Source organism: Mytilus edulis, chromosome 13 (assembly GCF_963676685.1).
Source record: "Mytilus edulis chromosome 13, xbMytEdul2.2, whole genome shotgun sequence".
In the NCBI taxonomy this organism is placed as follows: Eukaryota; Metazoa; Mollusca; class Bivalvia; order Mytilida; family Mytilidae; genus Mytilus; species Mytilus edulis.
The window spans coordinates 37,569,056-37,580,285 of record NC_092356.1 but is presented as its reverse complement, the minus strand read 5'-3'; the positions used below and the strand labels follow the sequence as shown (position 1 = coordinate 37,580,285).

Below are 11,230 nucleotides of genomic sequence, written 5' to 3'. Positions count from 1 at the left end.
TTCAGCGGCTAATGTATGAAATAGACAGCTCAATATAATCAGAGACATATAAGAAGAAGAAGAAGAAGAAGAAGATGCTTTATTTCCATAAAATGGGCTCACAAGGAGCATAATATAATATCATTGTAATATAATATTCTTTTACAAATATAATAAACAACACAAGTTACAAACACAAATAAGAAACAACAGTTATCACATATTAGTATATATATAAAACCTTCGTCTCAGGCACACCTCTGGAAAGTAACAAAAAAGAATACTGTGAGTAGGCTAAATATATCTAGCTGAACTGCAAGAGGCACCTAGGGACGGTGCTATATGGCATGGTGGGTGCATATTAAAATGTGTTTCGGGACATTAATGATATGGTAAGATATTGTAAGAAGTTGCACATAAATGGTATGTCATCCTCGTGCCTGGTGCAGAGGAGTCAGTACTATTTAAAGTGACACAACTGCAAGAGGCACCAAGGGACAACGCTAATTGACATGCCAAAGTGCACAAATTACAAAAAAGATAAAATATTACCAGTTTAATAAAAAAAATAATAATATCGCAAACAAGAAGATAATAGAACTTGTACGATGTGTCCTGTACCCCACCATGCCAACCTTGTGCCTAGTGCAGAAAGCCTGATTAAATATTTATCTTTAAAGTTATATTTTATCTTCATCAATTAACTCACAGACAGATATCAAAATATCAAGATTCTCTACATTAAGAAGCCATATCAGTTTTTGACTAGGAATCAAATGCTTAAAGTTTGGGCATAGTAAGTCAATAGTGGAATTCGAATAATTTCTCTTATCTTGTGATGATGTACATGAGAATAAAAAATGTTTTTCATCATCAACTTCATTTGAGGTGCACCTGAGACATATTCTGTCTTGTCGGAGAGTACCCTGATAGCGACCTTGTTCAATTCTTAGTCTGTGAGAAGAAATACGCAATCGAGTGAAATTTCTACTCTGCTCAGGTGATTGTAATATAGTAAGGTATCTTTCAAGACCAAAATGAGTCTTAAAAGTGCTATAGCTACAAAGCTTCCCATCAGCACAATTGTGCATTTGGTTTCTCCACTGTATTTCATAGTGCTCATACAAGAACTTTTTAATTAAAATTTTGAATCTAAAGTTGCTTGCAAAGGTTAGACTGTCAACCCCATTAATTTTTTTTTGCAAATAGTTTAAAGATCCATACCAAGAGGGAATTTTTGATTCAAATAATAGCTTTTGACTCTAAATATGCATCTTTTAGTAAGGGAAAGGATGAACCCAAATTTTCAAGCCGGTGCCAGTATCTGATCATAGATTTGGTGATATCAAAATGTAAAGGAAATCTCCCAAGTTCTGAAAGAGTGGCAAGGTTTGTTGCTCTTTTCCCCACACCTAGTAATAATTTACAAAATTTCATATGTAATCTATCTGAAAAAAGTTTAGGATAAGCTTGATCAACTGTAGAAGTCTGAGAATTTTTTTTTTTTGAAAGGATTAAAAAAGCCCCAAATTTCCGAACTATACAAAAGAATGGGTTTAATTGTATGATCAAATACATGGAGGCTGTTTTTAATATTGGGATTCAGTGATAAAAAGTCCTTTCGTAGCTTATAGTATGCTTTCAATGCCTTATTGTACAATTCCTTCTGAGCAAAGGAAAAAGATCCTGATGCACTAAATGTTATACCTAAATATTTACAATGTTGAACACAATCTATCAACATGTCATTACAGCTTTTACATTAATGCTAGCAAGACAAATCTTTGTTTGGCTTGCTTGCTTTGTTTGTATCAATGTTTGCTCAAGCATGGCAATTAAGATAGGCGGGGTTTCAGCTTGTATACATCATAATTAAATTTTATTGGACGTTATGTTTGAGGTTAAGGACACTAAATTTTAAAACATCAAATATTCTCACATGTTTCCTTACCTGTAAATATACAATACAGTCAGGATTCTACTTCGTCAAAATTATCTCCCCATTACGGCAGTTCATTTTCACAATCGTAGAAATGGAAACCAATTTTTTTTTCGAACATATGCATTTTCATCATCCAACTTAAAGATTGTCGTCAAATACTTTTAGTATTCCGGTCCCGCCATGAATGGACGGAAAGAAAACAGCAGTCAAAACAACAGCATAGATTGCTAAATAATGATTTGTGAGAGTAAAATGGAATTTGTAGAAAGACAATATGACTGATTTGTAATCATAAAAATCAGATGAAGGTGTTCTATTATCGATATTTATATAAATAACATTGTTCGAAGACCCACGTGGCCATGATAAATAGGTAAACGGACAGAAAGTCACAGGACAAAAAGTCACAGGACATAAAGTCACAAATTTGGTAGGACAAAAAGTCACAGGACAAAAAGTCACAAATAATTTATTGACAATTGTTTTAATATATAAGGATATGTCTTGAAATATTTACTTTTAAATACATATATTCATATTAAAGTTTAGGAAATGTGTCATTATACTTGAAAAATGAAGATTTAATTAATTTTAATCATGCAAAAGATGTTTTTCTTGGCACCATGAAGACATTTAAGTGCCAAGTCACTTTGACATTTTGTTTTTTTAACAATTATTTGATAATCTTTGATATTTTTTTGATATATTTTGTTTAAAAAGTTGGTTTATATACAATAGTTTAAGAAAAATACAAAAATATTTTTGTAGAAATAAGCGTTATTTATTCAAAGAAAATAATCAGAAAAAAATAATTGTGACTTTTTGTCCTGTGACTTTTTGTCCGTGACTTTTTGTCTGTGACTTTTTGTCCTGTGACTTTCTGTCCTACATTCGATAAATATGGATCCGGTGTTTACAAAATTAGAGAAGCTAGACCCAGAGAAAGTTCTGTCCTCTCCTTTTTGGAAAAAACATAATGATATCTCCAAATATAAACTGCCCAGACTACCCAAACAGCCTACTGGCAAAGCCCTACATGCACAATATGAAGATGCCAATAGTGGTGACCTATATATGCCAGGGGCAAAAATGACAGCGTTTAGAGTGAGATCCACCGAAAGATTTTTATCCTGGATTAAAACATTTGCATACCGATATCATTTACAACTAGGGGAACTGAGTGATCACACTTGTATCTGGGTAGACAAAGTAAACAATGATACTGGTCCAATAGTTGAAATTTTCATTCAGATTTTTCAAGGAACAGAACAAGAGACAAAAATTGAATCCAATAAACTTTTAACATTCCACCTTTATCCTACAACATTTGTCATAACTGTGCAGGGTAACCTTCACTCTGTTTGGGCAGAAAATGAATTCAAATATATGAAATCTATAGTAGATGCTAACTGCATTGTACCGTCAGAAAACTTATTAACACATGACCTTGACAGCAGTGATAATAACTACCTACAATTTGTTACAATGCTTGAATCAAAGAATGACGTAAGTCAAACAAATCTCAAAGTCGCCTCTTCGCCTCGAATTATTGTACCAAAATCGCAGTCAAAGATACATACTGACAATGAGAGCATTTGTTTTTCCATTCAGAAAATGGAAGAAAAAATTTGTAGTATGTCAACAAGTCTAGATTCCAATTTAGACAATATGAATTCAAAAATTGAAAAACTCAGTAAATGTGAACAATTGATACAAGACTTGACATTAAAAAGTGACAATCAACCAGCAGATGTCGAACTAAGGCTAGAAGTCTTAGAAAACAAAATTTTTGATTACATAAACTCAAAGTTAATAGAAATAAAACAAGAAATAAAGACATATCCTAAAATAGAAGAGAAAGTATTTGAATTTGAAAACAATCAATCAGCAGCTCTTGAACAAAGGCTAAATGTTTTAGAAAACAAAATTGTTGACTATGTCAACTTAAAGGTAACAGAAATAAAACAAGAAACAAAGACATACTCTGAAATAGAAGAGAAAGTATTGGAATTTGAAAACAAGTTTGAAAAATTTCAAGATAAGTGCGAACATGCAACATTGGTACAACCAAAAGAGAAACAACCAGAATCACAATTTTCTCAAAACAATTATTCTCAACTGATTTCTGAAAATCAATTTCTGCGATCAGAGAATATGACCTTGAAATCAAATTTGAAAATGTTGGAGGAGAAAATTCAATCCTTAATGGAACACAAAAGACAAGATGTTATCCCACAGGTATCAACCTCAAATTCATTCTCCTTACTTGCAGACCATAATAACAACATAAGCAATGACGAAGAAGAAACAGAGCTTAAAGCTCCAATCTCTAATCAACCTCATTGTGAAATTAGATTTGTTATGGATTCCCATGGAAATGGGATAGATCCGAAAAGAATTTATAAAAACAAAGACGCAGAACTAATTATATTGGGAAAAGGAGAAAAATCCATAAATGGAGCAAAAAACTACTGTGACTCACACAGCTCCCCTAAACATCTTGTTTTAGGGGTAGGAAACAATGATTTGGAAAAGAAATCCACTAGTACATGTATTGCAGACATAAAGTACTTTATTTTAGCATTTCTTGAAAAGAATGAGGATACAACCATCCATGTTTTACCTGCATTTGAAAGAGTAAACAAAGCGACTTTCAACTCTAAATGTGCAGATTTTAATACAGAAATGAAATGGTTTTGCTCACAAAATGAAAAGTGTGAATTCATTGAAAACAAATTAATATCATCGCTAGATCCATCACTGTTCTCAGATGGTATTCACTTCAGTAATTCTGGAAAAAAAAGTTTAGTGCGAATAATCAAGGCCCATCTTAACCCACACATTGGTCTTAAGCCATATGAGGAATACTTCCGTCCACCGAAAAACAGATCTTTTCAACAATCAAAAGTGGCAAAACCAAACCCAGGAAAGGGAAAATTCACTGGTAATCATGGAAATAAGAACAAAGAATTTGAAATCAACAAGCTAGTCCAACAGTTGTTACAACTTGCTAATTAAACTGTTATTTTCAAAATGTAAATGTACTGTAGCCTTATAAACATTCATTTTCATAAATTTATTTTATTATTTAGAATGATCATATTTTAAGTCTTTTTTGGAAAATAAAGACTTTTTATTACTATTATGTAATTTAAACCCCCCCCTTTTTTTGTTGTTGAAAAAAAAAAAAAAAAAAAAGTTATGGCCCACAAACTCAGTAAAAGATAACTAGCAACTTCAGCTTGTATTCATGTTTAAATGTTATTTTTGAAATACTAATGTACAAAATGTAGCTAATGGTTAACCTGTTAATTAATTTAACCAAAAAAAATTCTTCCTGATGAAAAAAAAAATTAAAAAAAAATCCAAAAATTGATATTAAATTTATTTTACTGTAATTCAATTTGCTCCCCCCCCTTTTTTTCTCTTACAGAAATATAGCCCCCTCAGTTTGGACTAGTTGCAGGATTTAGATTGATTTCTTTTTCAATTTTAATGTAAGGGTTATTTCATTTTCAATTTAAGTTAAAATTATTAGTTCAGTTCTTAAAACTGAAAAGAAAAAAAAACCACAAAAAAACAAAAAAATTTTGTTCCACACATACATGTACAATGTATGTATACATAACATCGACATGTAAACAAAGATGTTCAACCATGTCTATCGTATTGATTGAATCCAAATTTTGATTATATGATAACCGTTTTATTCTCACATACATATATATATATATATATCTTTTTGAAAAATGAGTAAGCTTAATATAGGTTTTTGGAATACTCATGGCTTAAATAGTCACAAAATTGAAGATGTAGATTTTGTTACTTATGTAAATAGTTTTGAGATAGTTGGTTTTGTTGAAACTTTAGTATCTGACTCACCTGGAAATCTCCCAGATTTTTCTATGCCTTTTACTGTAAAACCTATTAAACGCAAAAGAAAGGGAAGGGCATCAGGTGGTATAGCAGTATACTGCAAACCGCATATCAGAAAGGGAGTAAAAGAGATGAAAAGATCAAAATTTTCACTTTGGTTAAAGCTGGATAAGCAAATACTTGGACTATCTTATACAGTTTATTTGTGTTTTTGTTATATAAAACCATATCTGAATAAAGATGATTCAGAATTGATATTTACACAGCTTCAAAATGAAATCATGCAGTTTAAACATCAGGGAGAAATTCTAATCTGTGGTGATTTTAATGCCCGAACAGGAGGACTGCAGGACTACATTCAAAATGATGATGAAAATGAAAATCTCATTGATTGTCCTGTCCCTATTAATTACTCCCCTGATATTCCCTTAGTAAGACGTCAAATGGATAGAGAAAAAAATATACATGGCACTCTTCTTGTGTCCCTTTGTAAAGATTTACAGTTGAGACTTCTTAATGGGAGATTTCTAGGCGATTCCTTAGGATTTTTCACTTTTTATAATTCTAATGGCCAAAGCACAGTTGATTATATGTTAACAACACCTAATTTATTCTATTGTGTACAGCATTTTATTGTTAGATCTCCAGTGGAATTGTCTGACCACTGTTTATTATCTGTATGTTTTAAATCATGTACTCAAAGAGAGACAACTCTTGAGTCTCATTCAGATGTTGGTAAATTTCAATGGGAACATTCCATGTCAGACAATTATCATGATGCTTTATTGCATAAAGAGTCTGTAAATGATATATTAGATCTAATGAACAATATTGATGATGAAAACTGTGATGATATTGATTTTCTTGTCTCATCAGTTAATAAAATTTATGTTAATGCAGCATCACAAACTTTAGTATTAAAAAAGAAAAGTTCTCGTCCATCTAATAAGAGAAAAAGAGCTAAACCAAAAAAAGCATGGATGTCCAATGATTGTCTTTTGTTGAGGAAAGAAGTAAGGTCTCTTGGTAAAAGACTCCAAAAGGATAAAAATAATGCTAACCTGCGCCAAACATATTCTAATTGTGTAAAACATTATAATAAACAAAAAAAGAGCTTAAAAGCAGAGTTTTATAGGACATTTATTAGTAAATTGAATAGCCTAGAACACAAAGATTCTAAGTCCTTTTGGAAATCTATTAACGATCTAAAAAATAACCACCAACAGGCACCCAGTCCATTATCAAAGCAGGAATGGGTAGAACATTACAAATCCTTATTAAACTCTGATTCAGAACTTAATTTTCCTGATGATCTTGAGACATCAAAGGACAATCATTGCTCTCTGGATTACCCATTTACATGTAATGAAGTTAAAAAGGGTATCACTAGACTTAAATCTGGTAAGTCTGGTGGTCCTGATTTGATATTGAATGAGTTTATTAAATGTAGTGCCTCATCCATGGTACTAGTTATAGTAAAACTTTTTAATAAAATACTTCAATGTGGAAAATTTCCAAAATCATGGAATCTGTCATATATTTCTTCAATTTTTAAATCAGGTGATCCTAGTGATTGCAATAACTATAGAGGTATATGTGTCTCTAGCTGTTTAGGTAAATTATTTACTTCATTACTGCAAAACAGATTAACCGTGTTCATAGAGTCTAAAGACTTGTTGAGTGCCAATCAGGGTGGCTTTCGTGAAGGATATAGAACAAGTGACCATATATTCATAATGAAAACTTTAATTAATAAATATCTAAATAAGTGTAAGAAAAATCTTTACATTTGTTTTGTGGACTTTAAAAAGGCGTTCGACAGTGTTGTAAGAAAGGCATTACTACATAAATTGCTCAAAAAGGGAATAGGTGGGAAATTTTATGACTTGTTAAAACATATGTATAGTAATACATTATATTGTTGTAAAACAGATGGATTTATTAGTGAATCATTCCATGCTAATTTAGGGGTAAAACAGGGGGACAGTCTTAGCCCCACCCTTTTTAATATTTTTGTCGATGACATAGATTCCTATTTCAACCCTGTTTTGTCTGATCCAGTTAATTTAAATCAGAATAACTTTAGTCATCTTCTTTATGCAGATGATTTAATCTTAATTTCAGAAACACCTAATGGCTTGCAACACTGTGTGGATGCCTTACAATCCTTTTGTATTGATTGGGGCCTAAATGTGAACACCAAGAAAACACAAACTATGATTTTATCAAATAGTAAAAATAGATCTTTATTAGATAAACATTATTTTTATTTTGGTCCCCAACCATTAGAATCTGCTACGGAATATAAATACTTAGGTATAGTCTTCAACAATAGAGGTAAACTTAATATAGCAGCTGAAAATCTTGCTGATAAAGCACGTAAGGCATATTTCGCCTTGAAATCAAAATTACCATATTCTAATTGTATTGCAGTGGAAAAATGGGTAAGACTTTTCAACTCATTAATTTCACCAATTATGACTTATGGATCTGAAATTTGGATCTCAGATTTTAATATAAATCTTGACACTGCTGATAAACTACCATTTGAAAAGGTTCAGAATATGATTATGAAAAATGTTCTTGGTGTTCATGGTAAGGCTTCCAATTTAGCTTTACGTACAGAACTTGAGCTATATCCAGTGTGTTTTATATCATATAAACTAATGTTTAAATACTATGCTAGATTAACTGACATTGAAGTTGGAAACAACCCAAAATTTGTTCTATTAAAATCTGCATTCATTGAAGATAAAAAACTGTATACACAAAAGAGCGCTTGCTGGGTACAGTCCTTACATAAACTAAAAAAGTTAATCAACTTTGATTCACTTCAAATATCACATAATATGTTTGAGGACTCACTGAAAAACTTTTATAAATGCAAGATTTTGGGTCAACTTGAGAATATTAAATCTAATAACACAGGTAAACTAAGATTTTATAGTAAAATGTGCTCATCATTTGACTTGAAAGCTTACTTAAGATTTGATATTAAAAAATATGATAGGTCACTGCTTACAAAAATTAGAATAAGTGCACATTCACTTGCAATTGAAACTGGGAGGTATAGCAAACCAAAAATTTTAGCAAGTGAAAGATACTGCAAACTTTGTAAAGATAAAGTGGAAGATGAAGTTCATTTTCTTTTACATTGTCCTCTATATGAAGACCTTCGAGAGAAGTTTGATATTTTCAAAAACCTTAATAATGATGATGATATTAAATCAACGATCTATTTACTTAACCCAGTAAATCTAGTTAACACCAGACAAATATGTAGTTATTTAAGTCAAGCTTTTGAAGCTCGTAATAATAATCTAATGTCAGTTGGTCTACCATAAGTATAATACTATGTAATACTGTGATATTATGATATTATATATATAATTGGTACTTCAAATGTTTTCTTTATGTTGTATTTGCATAAATTGTCATGTTTAAAGTGTTTATATCTTGGAATACGCATTGTATCATATGTGCTTTGTCCAATAAAATATTTGAATTTGAATTTAGTAAAACACCTATTCGAACACACCTACTCTGATTTTGTGATTCATTGGATAGGTATTTCACTTGACCCCTACATTTCATCTTTTAGTATTGTGATTTTTTTATGTTATAAAGTCAACCTGTAGCTTTGCTATTTAAAAATGATAGAATCTGAAGCGAGATGATGGATCAAATACTCTTCCTTTACAAGTACGTTTTCAAGACAAAATATTCATCTCAAACACACCCTAACATAAAAAAAGGTGCACTCGATTTTCTCTTTTCGATACAATTGTTACCCATTTATTGGATTTTTTTTTGAGCTACATAAATGAAAGGGCAGACACGGAAACAACTGAACTAATAGATTGATATGTTATAAAAAAAAAACAATATTAATTTTATATTTTTCTTTCATTGACCAATTATTGTATTTTTACAGGTGAGAAAACATGTGAGAATATTTGTCATGTGATGTTTTAAAATTAAGTGTTCTAAACCACAAACGTAACGTCCAATAAAATTTAAGTATGATGTATACAAGCTAAAGCCCCGCCTATCTTAATTGCCATGCTTGAGCAAACATTGATACACACAAAGCAAGCAAGCCAAGCAAAGATTTGTCTTGCTAGCATTAATGTAAAAGCTGTAAAATAAAAATTATGTTTTATATGCCTGCCTGCTTTGTTAAATACCATCACCTTAGTTTTTTTTAGATTAATTTTCATACACCAATCTTTACAATAATTATTTAATTGATCAAGTTTACACTGAAGCCCCTTTTCCGAGGAAGAAAAAATGACAATATCGTCAGCATATAATAAACAATGAACTGGCTTTGAGTTAACCAAGACTGGATCAGGTGACTTTTCTAGATAATCAGGGAGATCATTTATAAATATTTTAAACAAATTAGGACTCAAATTATCTCCCTGTTTCACTCCCACCTTAGTTGGAAAAAGGTCTGTAACTCTATTCTTTAATCGAATACAGGATTTACTCTGGGCATACATACTCTTAATTATATTATAAAAATTTGTACCCAGCCCAATGTTTAATAACTTGAGTTTTATACCTGGATGAATGACCGTGTCAAAGGCCTTCTGGAAATCAACAAAACAGGCAAACACTCTACCTTCTTTAGTATGACAGTACTTATCGATAATGGTCTTAAGTATGAACATATGGTCAGATGGTCGTGCTTTCCTTGTGAAGCCAATTTGGCTATCTTTAATGATCTGATATTTATCTAAAAATTTGCAAAGACGGGTGTCAAGAATTTTATTAAAAAGCTTCCCCAAAGCATTAGTAATAGTTATTCCTCTATAATTATTAGGATCAGATGCATCATTCCCTTTATGAATTGGGAATATGTAGCCAATAGTCCAGGGTTCTGGGTATTTTCCATAAGAGAGGCAATTATTAAAATTTTTTAGTAAACAAGGTAACAAAGAGGTTTGACCATATTTTAGCATACTGTTAGAGATGTTATCCAACCCTGCTGCTTTATTAATTTTTAAAGATGACAAAGCAGTAGATATTTCGGTTTCAGAGATCCTACTATCAAGTTCATTAAAGCACTTTCTTTTTTCAAGAATATTTAGCTTTTCCTCCAAAAATTGCAGTCGTTCTTTAAACTCATCTTTTGGTTCTGTCAAATTTTTAAAATGATTCAACCAATCAAATGGTGCGACTAATGCACTTTTATCATCCTTTTCCTTACCCTGAAGTTCATCAATCAATTGCCAGTACTGCTTAGGGTTTTCCTCGTGCAGTGTTTCTATCTGCTTCAACAAAGACTGCTTGTACTCTCTGTATTTGTGTTTTCGTGCCTTAGTATATAAGCGCTGTAGTTTATAAAAGTGACCTTTAACAGCAGGATCTCTGGGAAATTGAGAATAAATTTTCCCATAACTAAATAGGTTTTTTCGCAAATATGCA

At 31.3% G+C, this 11,230-nt stretch overlaps 1 protein-coding gene across 1 annotated transcript; it reads left to right on the top strand.

Annotated features, from left to right (window-relative positions):
• Nucleotides 1-2,088: 2,088 nt before the first annotated feature.
• Nucleotides 2,089-6,908, top strand: LOC139500656 (putative leucine-rich repeat-containing protein DDB_G0290503). The gene is made up of 2 exons (XM_071289417.1): nt 2,089-2,294; nt 2,824-6,908. Exons 1-2 carry the CDS (start codon nt 2,284-2,286, stop codon nt 4,937-4,939), a joined length of 2,127 nt encoding a protein of 708 aa, XP_071145518.1. The 5' UTR covers nt 2,089-2,283; the 3' UTR covers nt 4,940-6,908.
• The last annotated feature ends 4,322 nt before the right edge of the window (nt 6,909-11,230 follow it).